This window comes from Mixophyes fleayi, chromosome 8 (assembly GCF_038048845.1).
Source record: "Mixophyes fleayi isolate aMixFle1 chromosome 8, aMixFle1.hap1, whole genome shotgun sequence".
NCBI lineage: Eukaryota > Metazoa > Chordata > Amphibia > Anura > Limnodynastidae > Mixophyes > Mixophyes fleayi.
The window spans coordinates 20,491,432-20,512,160 of record NC_134409.1 but is presented as its reverse complement, the minus strand read 5'-3'; the positions used below and the strand labels follow the sequence as shown (position 1 = coordinate 20,512,160).

General features: G+C 40.9%; 1 protein-coding gene across 4 annotated transcripts in view; it reads left to right on the top strand.

The window, feature by feature from the left end:
* Positions 1 to 20,729, top strand: part of LOC142099006 (cytosolic carboxypeptidase 6-like) — a 1,251,957-nt gene that overhangs the window by 1,129,563 nt on the left and 101,665 nt on the right. For 3 of the 4 annotated variants that reach the window (XM_075182041.1, XM_075182040.1, XM_075182039.1), the window contains 2 exons: positions 1,208 to 1,360; positions 20,519 to 20,681. In XM_075182041.1, coding sequence (XP_075038142.1) covers positions 1,208 to 1,360; positions 20,519 to 20,681 — 316 coding nt within the window. The remainder of the gene's footprint in view (positions 1 to 1,207; positions 1,361 to 20,518; positions 20,682 to 20,729) is intronic. The other variant, XM_075182043.1, reaches the window with a different exon arrangement.

Genomic DNA, 20,729 nt, shown 5'->3' with positions numbered 1-20,729 from the left:
AGAATTCACTAACCGTCAAAAGTTTCCAGGGCAACTAGCAGGTGCACAGGGGTATTGCCAACTGTCCCATTTTTCCAGAGGACAATGGTAATGCATTGGCAGGCAGACTTTTTGCACAATAACTCAGAAACAATGCATTCGATTATTTTTCTGCATATCTACAGATCAAGACCTTTAATTTGGTATATGATGTGCCCTGCTCAGACAACGGCATCATAGAAATAAGTCACTCATAAAAGTCGTACTTATGCTATTAATATATAGATATTTGAACAGCTCATTTTTTTAATTAAAGAAAAGCAGCTCAAACGAAGTTCTGAAATATTCTGTGTAAATTTTGAGTTTGACATCTCCATGTTGTGTACTTACTTTTCATTCAAAGCGGTGAAAAGTTATTTTGTAAACATGTTACTCTTGGAAAATAAACAACGTTATCTTAAATTCCAGTATAAAATCTAGCTAAATTAAAACCGCAATCTAAGCAAACTCTCAAAGGACATAAACTGTTGAAATAATGCAAATTCCACTGAAAGTAATTGTTTTTGCGAAGAGGATTCAGTTTTCAGCCTAATTCCTCTCTATTTTAAAAAGACATAATAATATATCTTTTGCAGTGAAATGGATGTGTTGTAAAACAGAATCATAGTAGCAAAATATACTACTATACTGTTTTATAAATAGGCAAAATATTTATCTTGGTGGAAAAACATTTCATAGCTTGATAAATATCCCTTTATTGTTTTGATAATGACAGAAAACTAAGCATACTAATAGTTTACCTGTTATGTTACACTTCACGGCAGTGTACATTAATGCATCTGGCCTGTACATTTATAACATATATATAATCCTTCACATTAAACACTTGTAAATAAAAATGTTCTAGACTAGAGTTAATCAATTCAATAAGGTCATTTTTTACTCCATAAAACATAAACGTTTGGTGGTAGCTTACGATTGGCGTTGACATACTCTATTCTAGATTGTGGGTTCCCAACATTAGCCGGTAAAATTTCTAAGCCATGAACAATGTGAGATTATTCTAAAAGTTAATTAGTAGACTATTGTATCCATGTCATTGTGTTGTCTTGAAAAAACTTTGGAATTGTACCTGATGTTTCCTTTTGTGCTTTTCAAACACTGTAAATGATAAATTCTTTGGTTGGTGGAAAGTTTTAGGCTTACCCATTATCTCCTGTCCCAACAGAAAACCAGTCTGGAGTTCTACATTGACATCCACGCCCATTCCACTATGATGAACGGTTTCATGTACGGAAATATCTTCGAGCAGGAAGCGTTATTTCAGAGACAGGCCGTATTTCCTAAGCTGCTCTGTCGCAACGCTGAAGACTTTTCCTTTGTAAGTATCAAAATTGTGCTTTATGTAATAAGATGAAAATAATAAGAGTACAAGCAGAAGCTGGTGTGATGCTTAGGAATGAGTCTGGACCATGGTCACACCCCAGTGACATCATACCCCCTCCTGCTACTAGGCCACGCCCCAAATCTATTATATTATTGTATTGCAAGGGGAATATCATAAATGAATGAAATTGGCAGGAGGGCTCTGCGAAAAGATAAGGGGATGATGAGATCTACAACCAGATTTAGAAAGTACATAAAGCATTATAGTAAGTACATTATGGGCCTGACTCATAAAAACACGCAAAACAATTTTTTTAAATGCACGTAAATTGGGCATAGGCATGTCTGTATTCAACTAGGAGTGGATCTGAAGATACGTCACTTGTTGTATAGGGGTCTAGGTACACTCTGGTCTAACAGACAATACAGGATACGTCCACTACATTGAATTGAATACAAGCATTCAATGATTATCACCTGTGAGGAATATAGTCCTTAATAACAAAAAAGTGAAAAAAAAAATACTGTAAATGTTTTTATTTTTTGTCATTGCAATACTTTTTTTTCATGATTTTAGTAATGTCTACTGTACATAAAATGCATTTTTACAGTTGCTACTACACAAACACATGCTCTAGCTGTATACGTGACCATCATCACTAGTAATCAGCACTTACACCTGACCTGTAGCTGGTACAAGTCATACGATGGACAAACACATACCTATGAGATGTCCAAAGCTTTAATGGGACACTCCTGCGTGCACTCGAGCGTGGCACGTCCTCACTGTACATTGACTACGTGCATGCGCCCATTCCCCTCGCCGTTCTGCTCTCATAAAGGCAGGAGAGGGCTGGAAAATTTTAGCCCGGGGGCAAGACTCTGGTCAGCAGCCTCAGGGTGAGGTTAAACAGACCCGGAATGTTGAGCAAAGTATACAGACTCTTTTATTTTTATTTTATTTTTGCCTTCATAACCTGTTTTCATTTCACACACATAACAACAGCCTAAGTGCCAATTTTAATAGTTGTCAAATATGTATTAATAAGGAGCTTGTAGGTTTTCCAGCTGATAAGGAGATCAGCTGTGGACCATTTTTGTTACTTATTATGCAAGAGATTGTGGGGTATATTTGCTAAACTGCGGGTTTGGAAAAGTGGAGATGTTGCCCATAGCAGCCAATCAGATTCTAGTTATCATTTATTTAGTACATTCTACAAAATGACAGCTAGAATCTGATTGGTTGCTATGGGCAACAGCTCCACTTTTCCAAACCCGCAAACCCTTTGTGGTTGTTATCGGGAAGATGTGAGAAGCTGCATTTAAAACTTGCTGCTGTTTTCCTGTGTTATTATTGTTCATCAAAACTTATAATAATCAGTATAATAATAAGGAGACAAATTCTGAAGGTCATTCCAACCTAAAACAGCCGAGTCTGCCAACTTCAGGAGACATCATAAAAAGAGCCATTTGCCTGATGGAAATAGTAATAGAAGTCTTCTCATCAATGAAGCCGGCATACAGTAAATGGTTTTATTACACTGTTTTCAGTATTACAAAGCCCTTCTATACGGAGCCAGTGAAAAACAATAATGCTGTAATTATAGTGACTTTAATGCACCCATCTTGCTGATTACATTCCTTGCTATGTACAGAAGCAATATAAGTCCTACTGTGGGACCTCAGACGATTTTCATTTGGTATTTTCCATGTTATCAACATTATTATTTTTATTGACTATTGCATGGAAAATTCACCTGTTCTTTGACTCCAAAGAGAGATATTCTTCTGGCCTCCGTAGAGAAGTCCACACCCAGGTCATAAACAGGGCTGCCAAGAAGAATTCAGGGCCCGGGTACAACAAATTCATGGGGCCCCCCTCATAGTCAAATAAGCCCCAAAATTTTTTTGCGCCGCCTTACGGCGGCGCAAAAAAATTTAGAAGTATGGTCATGCATTCAGGGGCGTAGCTAGCCAAACGGCGGTGCAAAAATTTTGGGAGGTGTGGTCATGCATTTTGGGGCGTGGCAAACGTGCCATTGGGGCGTGGCTAACATAAAAACCACTAGGCTCTCAATTCGCCGGAGCGTCACATATGTTCAAGCACTCCTGACTTTCAGGACATCTACCACCACAGTGTAGTATACAAACAATGCAGTGTGTACACAAACAGTTCAGTCTTGGCCTACACCTTACATTGGGCACAACATTCACCAAAAATTGGTATTGTCCCTACTAGAATCACAACATTTCACACACTGTGCTGCTCTCTCCTACCTGTTCTTCTCACTTTCTCCACCTGTGGCTGCTGGTTTCTTTAGTTGTGGCTTGTCCGGATCCAGGAATGTTGAAGGACCTATTTTGAAAAAAAATGGCTACATTTAGAAAATTACAGCCAGCCCCGGCGTTAAATCAATAGCACCCACGATTAATAATTAGGCCTTCCTCCAGCCCCAACATTAAAATAATACTATTTACATTTAATAAATAAACCTATTTCACTTCCTGCAAACAGCCCCAGCAATACCTATTTCCCGCAACCATCACTGCCATTAAATAGTTCATAGTCACATTTAATAAATAGACCTCATTCTCCCTAAACTCACCCCAAGATTCAATAGCCCCCAAACCACCCCATCTTAAATTAATAGTCCCTACTATTAAATTGCCTCACCATCACCCTACAAACAAAATAGCGCCCATTAATTAGCCGCCACCTACCTCACACACACTACATTGCAACAAGCCCCCTGTGCCATCACACACACAATACTGTGCCCCTTCATCACAACTACACTGTACCCCCTTATGCTCACACTGCGACCTCCATGCTGCTTTTCCCCCTTCTTTTTTACTTTGTGCCTCTCTCCCACTTTTTTTATTCCTCTGTTCCTCTCTCCCACTTTTTTCCTCCTCTGTTCCTCTCTCCCACTTTTTTTTCCTCCTCTGTTCCTCTCTCCCACTTTTTTTTCCTCCTCTGTTCCTCTCTCCCACTTTTTTTCCCTCCTCTGTTCCTCTCTCCCACTTTTTTTCCCTCCTCTGTTCCTCTCTCCCCAATTTTTTTTATTCCTCTGTGGCTCTCTCCTTTTTTTCCTCCTCTGTTCCTCTCTCCCACTTTTTTTCCCTCCTCTGTTCCTCTCTCCCCAATTTTTTTTTATTCCCCTGTGGCTCTCTCCTTTTTTTCCTCCTCTGTTCCTCTCTCCCACTTTTTTTTCCTCCTCTGTTCCTCTCTCCCACTTTTTTCCCTCCTCTGTTCCTCTCTCCCCAATTTTTTTTTATTCCCCTGTGGCTCTCTCCTTCTTTTCCTCCTCTGTTCCTCTCTCCCACTTTTTTTTCCTCCTCTGTTCCTCTCTCCCACTTTTTTTTCCTCCTCTGTTCCTCTCTCCCACTTTTTTTCCCTCCTCTGTTCCTCTCTCCCCAATTTTTTTTTATTCCCCTGTGGCTCTCTCCTTTTTTTCCTCCTCTGTTCCTCTCTCCCACTTTTTTTTTTATTACTCTGTGGCTCTCTCCTTTTTTTCCTCCTCTGTTTCTCTGTCCCCTTTCTTTATAGTACTGTCCCTCCCTGTTTTCCTCCCCTTGCCTCTCCGTTTCTTTACTTACCTTTTGTCAACTTCTTTCTTTTCTTTTCTGCTCTTCTGTCTCCTCTTCTGTCTTCTTTCTTCCTGCTGGCTGCGGCGCTCCTCACTGACTGACAGGCGTGACTTGATGACGTCACGCCCAGCAGTCAGTGTGAATGGAGGAGAGGAGGGACACGGCGCCGCGCGATCACGTGAGTATTTTTTATTTTTATTTTTTTTTCTTCCAGCTCCCATGAACCCCCACCCCACCCCCCCCCCCACCCCCCGCGGGAAAAAAAAATAAAAAAAGTTTTAAAAAAAATAGCGCAACAGAGAAAAATAATAAAAAAATAAAAATAAATTTAATTAGCAGCGAGGGCCCGGCCCGGGCCCCCTGGCATGGCCGGGCCCGGGTAAACTGTACCCGCTCCCCCCCCCTCTCGGCGGCCCTGGTCATAAATGATAATTAAATACTAAAGGCCAGATTTAGCATAACAGTGGGTAGTTGGTCTATAACTACTTCAGTCCTTGAGGAAAGTGTATATATAAAAAATATATCCCCGTATTTCAGACGACTAGGTAATACCATTTTGGAGTAATATTCTGGGGTTATGCTAATTACATAAATATTATTATTGGAAGAATTCAGGAAAAGTTTGTTAGATTTTTATCTGTTTTTCCCTATTTGTCGCCCATAAAATAAAGATATTTTATCTAAGTGCAGTGAAAGAAATCAAGCTTCCATACCAGAGGAATTGACCTGGTATTTAGATTACCTATGGAAAACAATGCAGAAGTGAATGCAGTAGTTGATTGGATGCTTGATTGTTGTTTCTGTCAAATCAGACGCTGCCTTTGCTACACGCCTTCTTTTTACAGAAGCTTTTGTCCTGTATTTTATTCCTGCTCAGAGACAGAGGCTGCTATCAGGTAGCAATGAAGATTCCAGCACGGTGGACCCCACCAGGGGCGCACGGAAGATTTTTAAGGGGGGGTTTCCCCTCCACCCCCCCTCAAAAAAACCGAGAGAGCTGCAGCGCATGTGCAGCAGCTCCGTTTCGGCAGCACTGTACTATACAGCACCGCCGCGGACGCTTCTTCGACAGCGCCACGGCTGTTGTATAGTACAGTGCCGCTATGTAGGGCACTTTTTTAGCAGAGGGGAGGGGTTTCTGGAGACCCAGAAACCCCCGCTGCGTGCATCCCTGCCCACGGAAGTGCTAGGCTGGGGGCACAGTTACCAAATAAGGAGGATGCCCCCTCCTTGCCCCCCTTCTCTCCCTTAAATCGTAGGCTGTAGTAAGTGTCCTTTGCGCTCGAATATGACTTGAACATTACTGCGTTCTGTGGCGTATGAGTAATTTTGCGGATTGTATGCACACAATCACTGTTTACATCCCTTGATGAATTAGGCCCGCAAAAATAGATGATACAAAACAGCAAAAAAATATATTTTGCATCATATCTGTCCATTGTTTCTGGTTTGTAAAAGGCCCCCAGTGTTTGCAGATCTATAAAATTAAAATCTTTAAAACACCATAACAAAAAATATGATAAAGGATCAGAGAGAAACGTCTTGAATTTGCAAACTGTGTGTGCAGGCGTTTCCACATCAAGCCTTAATCATGCACCACATAGAAATAAAATGATTATGAAGCTAAGCTATTTCCATTAGTGAGCGCAGGTTGCTTCTGGGCCTGCCAGCCATCCACTGCGCTGGCCATAATTGACTGTCTCCCAGCCTTAGCCAAGCTGAAAAACAATGTTCTATTAACCAGATAGACAGACTGAAAAGATTACTCTCCTTAAAGCATCTGTCAGCACTGATTGATTTACCAAGCACTGCGGACTGAAAAGGTTTCAAGTGCAGATACAATTTTGTAGGCATTTATCACACCAAACTATAAAGAAATCCAGATTATATTAATAATGCACAGGGCTTTCAGATGCAAACTGGGCAGATCGAGTTAATAACTTGTTTGCTGTGAAATGGGATTCACTTTGGAGATGGTTTCATTTATCTGAATCTCCCCTAAATGGGTCACAGCTCAAAGAGATTTAGTTCTGCGGTTTAAGAATTGAATTTGGGCTAAGCAACAGGTTTAGGAAATCAGGTTCTACCCTACGTACAAACAACTGGCGCCCAAAGGGTTTAACTGCATTGGCAATATTTGCTGCTAAATTGATTTGTTAAATCTATTTTGCTGTATCTTAGCATAATGCATTTAGTTGTAATAATAAATATAATATATATATATATATTCAGTGCTGTTTATTTCATGCACTTGCCAAAGTGGGTTTATTTTGCATACATAAAAGATCAGTTTGGTGGTTGTCTCTATCATCATCATCATCATTTATTTATATAGCACCACTAATTCCGCAGCGCTGCACAGAGAACTCACTCACATCAGTCCCTGCCCTATTGGAGCTTACAGTCTAAATTCCCTAATATAGACACACACTCACACACAGACACAGACAGAGAGGGAGAGACTAGGGTCAAATTTGATAGCAGCCTATTAATCTACCAGTATGTTTTTGGAGTGTGGAAGGAAACCGGAGCACCCGGAGGAAACCCACGCAAACACAGGGAGAACATACAACCTCCACACAGATAAGGCCATGGTTGGGAATCGAACTCATGACCCCATTGCTGTGAGGCAGAAGTGCTAAGCACTAGGCCACTGTGCTGCTTTCTCTATGTAGTTCATAATCTTTATTTCACGTGTAATGCCGTTGCTGAACTTTAAATATCCTGAGCTATACGGTACAAATGTAATAGAATCCTATATATCGCATTACATACTGTAAAAGAAAACAACAGCTTTAAAAGACCATCAACTTTAAAAACTTCAGCTTTTGAAGACACATTCAGACATTTACATACCTAAAGTTTTTTAAATGTATTTTTAAAATCCTGTTTATAACATGCAATTGAAAGCAATCTAAACCTGTGTTAGGGAATCCGTTGTAGAACTGGAAGTCACAGCTTGCCCTACCAGTCAAAGGAGTTCTACAGCAGGAGAGCCACAAACTTAAATTAGATAAACTGTAAAAATATGTGTTACTACTAATCAAAAAATAATTGTTATTGCTGTTTTAGGGTGAAAATATTTTGCGGTTTGCTTAATGGGGCTGTGCACTTTCAGATAGTATCTTCTCAAAAACACATAGGGGTATATTTACTAAACTGCGGGTTTGAAAAAATGGAGATGCTGCCTGTAGCAACCAATCAGATTCTAGCTGTCATTTTGTAGAATGTACTAAATAAATGAAAGCTAGAATCTGATTGGTTGCTATAGGCAACATCTCCACTTTTCCAAACCCGCAGTTTAGTAAATATACCCCACAATCTCTTGCATACTAAGTAACAAAAATGGACCTCAGCTGATCTCCTTATCAGCTGGAAAACCTCTAAGCTCCTTATTAATCCATATTTGACAAGTATTAAAATTGGCACTCTGGCTGTTGTTATATGTGTGAAATGAAAACGGATTAAAAAGGCAAAAATCTCAGTTTAGTAAATATACCCCATGATGCCTTCATACAGCAAATAGCGGGGAAGCCCCATTACCTGTAACCAAGAGTCAGATACAGGTGATCCAGTGACTCAGCCCAAGGTAGCCCACTATGGGACCGGCCCGGGGGGACAGATGCCCCCCAGCCAGCTCCTGCTGCATTCTCACAAATACTATCTCAACACACAGATGGCATTGTGTGACGGATGACTTTAATAACATAGGGGTCTATTTATTACTGAAAGCTCCACCGTAGCAATATGGACAAGTAACGCTGATTGGCGTTACTTGTCCGGGGTGGCAGTCTCATGCCAATGTGTGCACCTGGCAGCCCCATAGTGTTAGTACAAGTTGCAACTAATCTTACATTGACTCTCTTTGGTGTATGTTGCGTCAGACCGCTGAAAGCTAATGTCTGATTGGTTTCTATGGGTTACACAAACGTGTGACATTTCCACTGTGTTTTTAATAGGCTTTACCGTTAGTCAGCTGTGGTTAGTCTGCCTTGGGCTCCTTGGTTGTGCTGCTCACTACTCTGTATTCTAATCACAGGACAGTGTCACAATACACTAAGCACAGATTGAATGATTTTCACTTCTGCTTCAATCTCATCTACTTCAAAGATCCTCTGGAGCCTGTGCCTCTTTAAAAGGATGAATTGTCAGCTGCTGACACAAAAACTGAATGCATTATATTACCCGTTGTGCGCAATGTTAACAAAGTTGTAGCGTTTTGTTAACTTTGACATTTTCTCCCTCCAGTGAGTGGATAAGTGCATTACACATAGCTGGACACAACCTGCTTAGAGACAGCTAATTTACACCCTAAACAGCTTTGTAACCTGGGCTTCGGTTAAATGTAGCAAGAAGTATGTGTGCTGTGCTTGTCTCAGTTACTGCGTCTGCTTTTCCTGACGCCAAGGGGTAGTTTTATCAGGGTTGGGTACGATATGGCGACAATAAAAAGTACCGGCTGGGGGATGAATCGATTATTTCTTTTTTTTATTAGGTACTGCCGGCGAAAGTGCCGGCATTGCTGCTTTACTTTTAATGCTTTCTGTTGACATTGTGAATGTCGACATTATAACCTGTTGACAATCACCTCTTAACTGTGTCGACATTCTGATTGTCGACAGTACCGTGTCAGGTTATTTTTTTGCGGACCCCATCTCCCTAGGGAATCCAGCCCCATGATATCAACCTGGTTGTCATTATGGCTGGGGGACCTCATGCTGTGGGTTTCCCTGCTATAGAGCCGTGGCTGGCAAAGGCTTGTGTTGGTTCTAGTAAAATCAGGGGGACCCTACGCTTTATGCCCCTAATTTTGCTAGTACCAGTCTAGGCTGGCAGCTCTGTGGTTGATGTGTTTTTTTTTTGGGGGGGGGAGGTCTGGTGTTAATGTTTGTGTCTTGTTTTTATTAATGTTGAATATTTTGTGTTGGATCTGCCGGCTGTAATGCCGCTGGCATTGCCCTTTGAATGTTGACATTGAGACTGTCGAAATTACTACTGTCGACATTACTATGTCACCATTTTAAACATGTCAACAGAATTAATCTGTTGACATTTACACTGTCACCAAATTGGTGTCCACAGCATAAAAGTCAAAAGATTCACTGTCGCCGGAATGACTACATGCCGTCTGGAAGTTACCGACTGCTGCTGCTTAGAGCAGCTTCCAGGACACCAGCAAGAAGGTTCTAATGAACCTTGATGGAGCGTTGAGATCAGGATTAACTGTGGTGCCTCTGGTCCCCCACGTCTGTGACAGCAGCCCCAGCTCACACAAGCACACAATGATGGAGACTGGCTAAGTAGATTTTACCGCTAACTCACTCGGGCAGACCAGAATATATCCAAAATAAGGCTTTATTACATCAGCACAACACCCTGAGACGTTATCAAGGTACAGGGTAAATGGTGGTGTCTACCTTCCAGCAGCCTCTTGCAGTCACAACTCCAAAGTAACAATCTCAGTTTCCTTCAGAGTCCTCCTGCAGTATTACCACTAGACAGTTGCTATGTCACCCAGCCTGGGGTACTGGCTCACACAGACCTTGTCCTGGCAGGGTCTCCTCTGGTTGCACTGCAATGCCTGGCCCAGAGTCCTATGTGCTGGTATTACAAACACCAGGATCCTCCAAGATAGATAACTCAGGAGCACTAACCAATACATACAATGTCCACAACTTGAATTTAATTAGAATGTCTCATCCCACAAATTAAATCTCGTTTTTGCAGCCAAATGCAAAATCAGTTGCATTAATCCTTATGTTCAGTATTCTATGTATAAAGTTCTGATCCACGTACTCTGGTCACTGCTGTTGTGCTTCCCTTAATCAATGCTGTATTGCTATGCCATACCATGCGCGGGCTCGTTAAAAAGGGCAATTTACAGAAAGGGCTATGATGTTGCATAGTTGGACAAATCTGATTTAAAGTCATAGTCAACCCCAGCTAAATATTAAGGATGGGATATTGAAGGTACTTTCTCAAAAACAGGAGTAAAACACCATAAGGCTCTATGCACAGTTCAATCTCCGAGGTCCCAAAATTATATTTACCTTTTTACCTTGACGATTTTAATAATCACTCTCAAGTCGTTGCTAACACGCATTTACAAACCTCTGAACCAGGGTCAGAATACTACATCGCTGGACCCCTAGCAAAACTTAGAGGGTGGCCCGGTGACGCAACCTGACCTCTTGTGGTACCTGCTCTTGTCTTCAGAGCATGTGCGGGGCGTGCCACTCTGCTCGCTCTCACATGGCAGTGGGTGCAGGCAATTGTGGAACTATGTGCTCGACCACTCCCCGATATACCCGAATATACCGCACCAAGATTTAACGAAACTTCATCCCTCTGTTTGGAAGAAATGTTGGAGTCTGAAATTCAGGAAGGTCCTATTGAAAAGAAATGCATTTATTCTGCTGGACTGCATAAGGGGCTTTCCCTTTTATGCCAACCTTCCCCATCATTGCTTGTATAGCGCTTCATAATTGAATTGTAACTAACCTGTCTTTTAGAACTCATCGTCTCAGATGCGCTGTTCCTCTTTGCTTTGCCTCTCGGGCACATCTAGGGCCTGATTCATTAAGGATCTTAACTTGAGAAACTTCTTATTTCAGTCTCCTGGACAAAACCATGTTACAATGCAAGGGGTGCAAACTAGTATTCTGTTTTGCACATAAGTTAAATACTGACTGTTTTTTCATGTAGCACACAAATACTTGATTGCTTATTTGTACACTGAAATTTAAAGTTGATATTTGTGTGCTACATGAAAAAACAGTCAGTATTTAACTTATGTGCAAAACAGAATACTAATTTGCACCTTTTGCATTGTAACATTGTTTTGTCCAGGAGACTTAAATAAGAAGTTTCTCAAGTTAAGATCCTTATTGAATCAGGCCCCTGGTTACAAACAAGGCACTATAGTTGTGCACATGGCACTACAGGTGTGCGCTGCCGATTTACACTTGCCGTTCAACATGAGGGCACACTAGCTTGTGAGCCAGGACTGATGGGTTCACCTCCACAAAGTCCATTACTCTCTTACAAGAGTCCCTAGTGAAATCTTGAGTTCCCATTAGACACCGCGTCCCAGGTTAGCCAGCACAAATAGCTAGCGGCATAGAGGCTCCACTTGTGGGACAGAAGGTCCACTTGTGGGATGTTTCGTCGAATTTATTTGCTATCTCATCTGAGGCCTGTATTCCTAGTTCCCACATTTAACTGCTTCATTTCAGTGCTTGTCACAGCAGGTCCTTTAACGGCCAAGCGAAGCGCACAGACCACTTTGCAATATTTTCTGGGAGAATTGAAAATAAATACAGCTCAATCTGTTAACGAAAAGTGGTTCCTCGGGCCTTTTATGGTATTTTCTAGTATGAAGATACAGCCACTAGTTATATCCTATGGGTACAAAGCTCTTTTCGGCCGTGCTGCTATAAAACGCAGCTTTTTTGCAGGCATGTATTGGTAACAGAGACTAACAGACTGTAAAAGATGTGTGTTTTTCCCAGTTTCTCTACTAGGGACATAGCCCTGAAGAAAAACTGAAATAAGTAGGACAGCCTTGTCATATGGTGGCATAGAGTACAATTCTGCCTGACCTCGGGGTGTTGTTTTAGAATTAACTGCCAGCGTCAGGCGCATGGAACGTGAAATTGGAATTTACCACTTATATGTCATTTATTCAGTGTCTGCTCCATTATAAGTTCCCCAGGGTGGTATTCATCGGGGGGGTCCGCTCTGCCAGAGATATGTTGGTAATTTATGAGATGCAAAAAGTAACAATACCCTGAATACCTACAAAGGGTTAACCCTTGACCTGCAGATATATGTATGTTTAACCCCTGTGTCGCCAGACATTTAATCCAGGCTCCAAAAATGAGAAGCAAAGGGCTTTTTTTCTGGATGTATGCAAAAATTCCTTCATATTTCATTATGATGTATTTACTGCAAAAAAAATGTTTACAATGTAAAATTAGATTTTCGGTTGAAAAACTACTGCAATTATTGTCTGTTAGGTGAAGTGTGATTACTCAGCATTGAGACGTCCTGTTGCCAGCAGGAACGAGGGGGAGAGGACAAATGTGAAATAATAGAGAAAATATGGAGGATTTAGGGAATAGTGGGGCGGCTAATACACATTGGGAATTCGACAAATGTGTTTAATTTTTATTATTCAATGCAGGCTCAGGGGCATAGATTAGCCTTAAATGTGCATAATATACATAATTATGATGCTGACGAATGCTGACAGTCAGCTCTTGGTTGCTTAAAGCAGCATCACCACTTAGGAAAATATTTTCCTAAGGTTCCCTGTTTTCCTAGCTTGAGTCCTGGAGGTTGCTCCGTACAGCCATATTTCCGGGCACCTTCCTCTTTCTCACAGCCCGGACAAAAACGAGTTTGGTGGTTGTAGGTGGATGGGAGTGGATGGGCCAATCACAAGCTACGGTCAAGAGATTGTGGCTTATGATTGGTCCTCCTGCTCACACTGTCTCTCTAAGGGGCATGTTTAGAAATCATTTTTCTAGGTGGTGGTGCAGCTTCAAGTCACCATTTAAACCTACCTGTAGCACACAAACTAGAACAGGAGAGACACCGTGGGGTAACTAATTGTAATTGACACTGGATTACTAGTGCTTGGAATACAAACAAGCCAAGAGATAAAGGGCAAGGAATGCTAACATTGTTTTATTTTAAAGCAGTATTACATCTTATAACCAGCAGGTGCTATACAATTTCCTTTGGATTTTATATTTATTATGCAATGTAGCTTTTAGATGAACCTCGGGCAGGATGGCTCTAAATACCAATATACCATGCTTGTGTGTATAATGCATATGTGCAATGACAGAAGTGATAAACTCTTGTGTTTAACCCTATGATAGTTTTGGACCCGATAGCAAATTTTTTTAAGAACCCCGATGTACATGAAGCACCTAATTTTTTTCCTCCTCTGGCTTACTGAAGCTCCCTCTACTGATCAATGACTGTGACAGCAGCCCTGGCCTTATTACTAGAGGGAGCTTCAGCAAGCTGGTGTAGGGAGATATGTTTTGCAGTCCTACTGCTGCTGAATTGGACTACATTCATCGGTCAGGTCCTGATGTTGTGGGTTATAAAGGCTTAAGAGTAAATTTATCAAGCTGCGGGTTTGAAAAAGCGAAGATGTTGTCCATAGCGACCAATCAGATTCTAGCTATCATTTATTTAGTACACTCTACAAAATGACAACTAGAATCTGGTTGCTTTGAGCAACATCTCCATTTTTTTCGAACCCGTAGCTTCATAAATTCACCCCTTAGAGTATGTTAACGATGATTCAGGGGTCAGGTGTTCAGAACCCCCTACATTTATGAGATACTCACTCCTGGCACCTGATCAATGGTCAGCCCACCTGCTTGAGGTGGCAAGAGAATTTAGAATTTCAGTGTTTTTCTCCATTTGTGCTCTCTGAGATGTTGGAGCCCTCTTAAACCTTGTAATTTTACTGCAGGAGGAACATACATTCATATTGGCTAATTCAGAAATGGTGGTGGTCTCTGGCATCCAATCCCCATAGTTTTAGAATGAGTTGTAATTGTATTATTTAAGTTCTGTGTGGGTTTTCTTTAATATTACCCATCCGATGACATTGTTCGACTACATAATGACTAAAACCTTGGTTTTCCCAAAAGATATGACCGTTAGTGATAGACTGGATACTCAAGTTGTGATATGTCTTATTTGGTATGATGTTTAATCATACTTTGGGACAAGTTTTCCATTTAAATTGATGAAAATTTTGGCCTCTTTAGACTACTGGTTACAAATCTCATCATGTATGCACCCAAAAAGACTATCAATCCCAACCAGCATCTGATCAGGATGATCAGTTGTCGATTGGGATGTACAGTAAACTCATGTATATGGTCATGTTCAAGGTGTACCAAATCTAACAGGGATCCGACTGCTCTGAGGTCAAATTAAATGTATGGTTACAAGTCATTGTGTCAGATGGGTTAATTATTGGCAGAAACCTATTATCAGGGCACTTGTGCCGTTATATGTAATAGGTGTCAGCGGCATTGGTGGTAGATGTTGAACCACAAGAAGCTTTTAGACTTCACCAACTTGTTTGTTCTATTTCAGAACTTGTTGTAACAGATGCTATATACACATATACAGTTGCTCACAGTTGATATTGACTGTAACAGACAGGAAGTATGACAAGCTTATGCAGTTAATGTACTTAACATTATTATAGTATATTCATATATGCAGATGGTAGTAAACTTATATTGGGGACAATGTCAGAGAACAAGTTGTTATATATCTATATATAAGTAAGAAAATACAAAAATGATGCACCTCACTTTTTTATAGTTCAACTGTCACTAGAAAGAACCTGCTGAGAGCCAAACTTCCTGTCTGTGCATGCTCAGTAAAGCGATGCGGACGACTGGAGGCTGCCCTACTTTCTGTCTGTGTATGCTCAGTAGAGCAATGTGGACTGCTGGAGGCTACCCCACTTCTTGGCTTCACTAGATCACAGGGTATGCCACTACCAAGATAGGAGACAGAGCGTAGTGCTCCATATTAACATTTATGACAGGACTATGACACTCATCTGCCCTCTCTACTGAACGTGTGTGGATGGTGGTCATTGGTACAACAGTTGCCGAGCCTCAGGTTACCTGGTTGCAGTGTGTGAACCATTTGTGTAATGGTGATTTAATAGAACCTTTCTGCATACAATGTCTGCCAAATTCTGTGCTCTCATCTTCTCTGACCAGGGCAACTCTCTATGACAATTCTGCCACTCTTCTTTGTTTAAGTTATTATGTTCTTCATCTACGTGATCCAGAAGGTCAGGTGTTGTATATAAATGAGTCTCTCCATACTCCATATATCAATGACAAGGAGGGAGGACTAGCAAGAAATATGTTCTAATTTTCAAACTGCTACTCTTGTTAATTGCTCTGGTGATATATGAAGTTGCCTTTGATCGCGGTGCTGGCTTCCAGTCTCAGAACAAAGAAAAGATTTAATTTTGTCCTTCTGCTTAGACAAATATTTTGGTGTTATCATAATATGACGAATTTGCTCACTACGTGTATTATTATTTTTTTTGCAATAAAAATTTGTGGTCTGTTTGTGAACCATTTCTAGGAATCATTGTTTAAGTGTCTTAAGCTAACATTCTAATCTATAAATTGTAAGCTTGTGAGCAGGGTTCTCTTACCTCTCTGTCTGTATGTGTTACCCAGTATTGTCTTATCAATGTTGTTCCCAATTGTAAAGCACCACGGAATTTGCTGGCGCTATATAAATAAGTGATGATGATGATGATGATGAACATTTTCTGATTAGCAGAAGGAATAAAATAGGCCTTAATTAATATTATACATTTGTATTCTGTATTTTATAAAAGTATGTATTATTTAGTACTCCCCTAACTCTCCACAAAGCTCATTCCAAGACCTGTTACTCATCACCATTCTTGTTACCTTTTCACATGCATGTCTACAGGACTTCTCTAGAGTGGTTATTTTTGTCTGGCTTCCCTTCTCCGGAACTCTCTCCCTCATTCCATTAGACTGTCCACCAAAGTCTTTACCTTTAAATGTTTGCTTAAAACTCATCTTTTCAGAGATACTTTCCCTGATTCCTCTAAATCCACCATCCTCCTTCAAAATCTCCACTACCATAGTGTAAAGCTGGTTGTCTCATTCAGTCCATACATTTTTTCTTGTGTATTCTTTTTCTTATTAGATTATAAGCTGTCAGGTGCAGGGCCTCTGTCACCCTTTAGTATATGTTGTCTGTGTACCTCCTACTGCATTACGTAAAACGTTGGTGCTTTATAGATACTGGATAATAATAAATAATAATGAAACTTATTTTTGAATGTGGTTTAAAGCATCTTATGTCACTGTGTGTGATTCAATAACCTATCCAGGCATCTGTGCTTTCTGGTTCTCGGCTCCTAGTGAATTTCTCCTGGCTTGTCCGACTATGTTTCCTGGATTAACCCTTGTGCTGCTTACTTCAGTGTGTATCCAACCTGGCTTGTTTACTGACCTCGCTTTCTGGATTATCCTTGGCACCACGTACTTTAGTGTGTATCCAACCCGGCTTGTTCACTGACCACACTTTCTAGATTGTCCTCGACTCCGTGTACCTCAGAGTGTATCCGATCCGGCTTGGTAAATTGACCACGACCTCTGCACCTGCCTGTGTTTATCCAGCTGCATCCGTCCATCTATCCTCTATCACAGCAGGTGACTACCCTGATGGCTGAGACCTCCGTACTCCCAGCAGCAAAATCCATCCTGCCTTGCGGCGTTTCTTGGTGAAGACCGGGGGGGTCCGTTAGACTCTGCGCCTCAAGAAAGCCTGCGCCAATCCTGATTGATAGTTGCTTTCAGTGACCATAACAGATCCCTTACCCTCATGACATAAAACTTTTCGGACAAGCAGTGCCTTAGGAGATAAAAGGGGAGAGTTATATTTGATTAGGGATGTGGTCAATTATTGCGCATTTTAAGACCGGAATCTTGCAAATTGTCACACAAAACATTAGCATACTTACAGCGGAATGCACAGATGACAAAGGGGTACACTGGTTTTTTTCCAGCTTGTAAATTGCACGCTTTCTATCACTATTTAGCCAGCTGATCGTAAACCGGTTGAGAGTGGGAACTGCTACAAGTGCATATTTGTAGAAGTCTAATGATTTGTATTGTCTTTTCAGATAATAAAAGTATTTGCTCATTCAGTTGTATGACTCCATTGCCAGACCCTTGTGGGGAGATGTACTGGATTTTGTTAGAATTGTAATGACATATTTTCATATGTAATTATCAGCACTTCTGTAGTCCCACAGGTCCCAGTGATAGCAGCACTCCCTGCTAGATTCACTCTAAGTTAAAGTGTTCTGTGCTTTTTTAATAAATGATTTGCTGACAGCCATGAGTGTGGTTATAATGATCAGGCATCAATGTTGGAAACACTTTTGTGTTTGAGCCGTAAAAGGCAATAAACACTTTCATGCAAGTCTGATTTTCCTCACTGACTATTGTATGTATAACAATTGCTGGCTTGGCGATGTACACTACCAAGCTGTGACCTTAATTTGAAGGTAATGGCAGATGTAGACATCATTCGTGCTTTCAGGTGTAATCTGTAACACAGCCTGAAGATGTGCTTATCAGTTGTAGGTGTTTATTTATGAAGTATACTGGATGTGCGCCCTGAAACCTTGGCCTAGTACCAGTGATTCAAGAAGGTCCGCTAAGAGACCATCCAGGTTCACACTTGGGGCTAGATTTACTAAGCTGCGGGTTTGAAAATGTGTGGATGTTGCCTATAGCAACCAATCAGATTCTAGCTGTCATTTTGTAGAAAGTACTAAATAAATGAAAGCTAGAATCTGATTGGTTGCTATAGGCAACATCCCCACTTTTTCAAACCCGCAGCTTAGTAAATCTAGCCCTTGTTCTCTGCTCTCAGACAAGGCCTCCACAATTAAGAACTGTACCTAGATGTGAGGAGAGGTTGAAAATCTGAAGAGTCGCAAAAGTGTAAATGCCAACCGCCTACCATTTAGAAACAGCCCTTTTCAGTCCTTCTCCTAAAATGCAGTACAGCTTGTTCATAGCTTTAATCATGAGAAGGAGGGGACATCAGCTCTGTCTTTATAATGTGTTACTTTTATTTGTATGAAGTGCTTTATTACATTGCTTGGGGTGTCTTAATAAATCAGACCCTACATGTCAATTTCGGGCCAGTTACCTCAATTCAAGACAAACCTCACGTACTTTGAGTCATTATGTCCCAAGACACGCCATGGCTATTATCTACAAATTCTTCTTTTGGAGGACCTGTCTCGCTCCATGGGACCAGGGATCTGCCCAAACTTTTGACGGACAGTGAGTGGACAACAAAATGTCATACTGCTTATGCTTGCTCAGTTGTGGAGACACCATTTCCAATTTGTCAAGCTGGCACAGCTAGTCTGCTACATAAATTTCCAGCAACATTTCTGCTTCCTGCTGGAGGTGCAACTCGTCTACGGAAACGTTCCTTCATATATGGTGGGAATGTCCAAAAACTCACTGCATACTGGAAAACAGTGTTTAATCTCTCTAGGGACATAACCTGGACAGAGGTACCAGGAGATCCACAGTTCTGGCTCCTCTCTCTCTTTCCAATTCATCCCTCTCTGACTCCAAGAAGTCCGTTTTGAAACATTTAAATAATGTTGCTAAGGCTCTTATTCCAATACATTGGACATCCCCCTCACCTTCTTACATTAAGAAGTGGTTTAGACATATAGATTTTTATTTGTCCATGGACAAACTTACCATGGCGGCGATAGATAGGTCTCATGAGTTTTCTGCCATTCGGTTTCAGTAGATAAAGTTTAAAGATACGTCCACCTACAAGTCTTACTTTACTTCTTAATATTAGACCCCTTAGAAGATGGTTTGTGACTTGACTCTGAAAATTCCATGGAAAAGTAACTAGTGATTTCACCAGACTGCATAGTGAGAGTCTACCTAACCTCCACCCTCATACAACTTCCCCCCCCTCTTTTGTTCATTTTCCTACTTACGTTTTTTTTAAAAAAAACATTACTTCAGTGGTGTATTTGTTGTAAGGCAAATAAGAAGTGTGAAATAGCACTGTTTTCAGTTTCACATGTTTGGACTGATGTTTTTTTTTTGCTTTGTAAAAATAACGGAGATTATTCTTGGAAATAAGGGAAAGTTGGCGATTTTTCAAGGCATTTATGTTCTCCTTACATCCCCATATGCTTTATAATAAGCTCTTATAGATATTTCTCCCATGAATCTGCGAAACAAGGTTTTTGTGTGAATTTATTCTCAATGAGTAATTTGTAGATTGATGAAATAATATGTTTGGGTGTGCTATGGAGAGTGCACAGAGTCTCAAAAGGCTTTTTTTATTATTTCATTTACAGTTTTACATTTCTAACCATATAAACTTAATATATAGGCAGTGCTAAATGAATTAAGAGGAAATAAATTGGTTATTTAAAACCAATGGTCCTCAAAGCCGATTTGCTGATGTAACCTACATCCATCTGGGTTAAGGTTATGAACCCATGATGTATATAACAGAGGAAGAGATACAGGTTCATTTTTAACATTTTCATCCATTACTGATTTAGTCTATAATTCGCTTGATTCATGCTTAGTGCTGCCACTAGTGGAGGCGATGGATAGGTGGGGGCAGTACCCAAATTAAAGCATGCCTGTGGCCTAGTGACACTGAAGCAGCTGCTATTTGGACTAAACCAATGTTTTCTAGGAGCCAGACACTAGTTCCCAGCAAACTGATGGACCCTATTCTTGTGAATATTGGTTCGACCTGCACAATGGCTGTCTCTAATGTGAGGTGTTGGGGGGGGACTTGAATGAGTTCAGGAACGGGCAAACTTTGCTGACATATGCTGCCAAAATGGTCCAGGATTCATTATAGAGTATATGGTGTAATATGACTGTGGTTCATAAGCTGGATTTTGTGATTTTCCATGTTTGTGTCTTTCCCGCAGTCCAGCACCTCCTTCAATAGAGACACGATGAAAGCCGGCACGGGACGGAGATCTTTGGGAGGCCTTCTGGACAACTCTTCCAATTGCTACACCTTGGAAGTCTCCTTCTATAGCTACATGTTGGGTGGGACGAGCTCAGCCATCCCTTACAACGAGGAAGCCTGTATCCTTTTCTATCAGTGTCTACAGCTGGACATTTTGTTTGAATGAG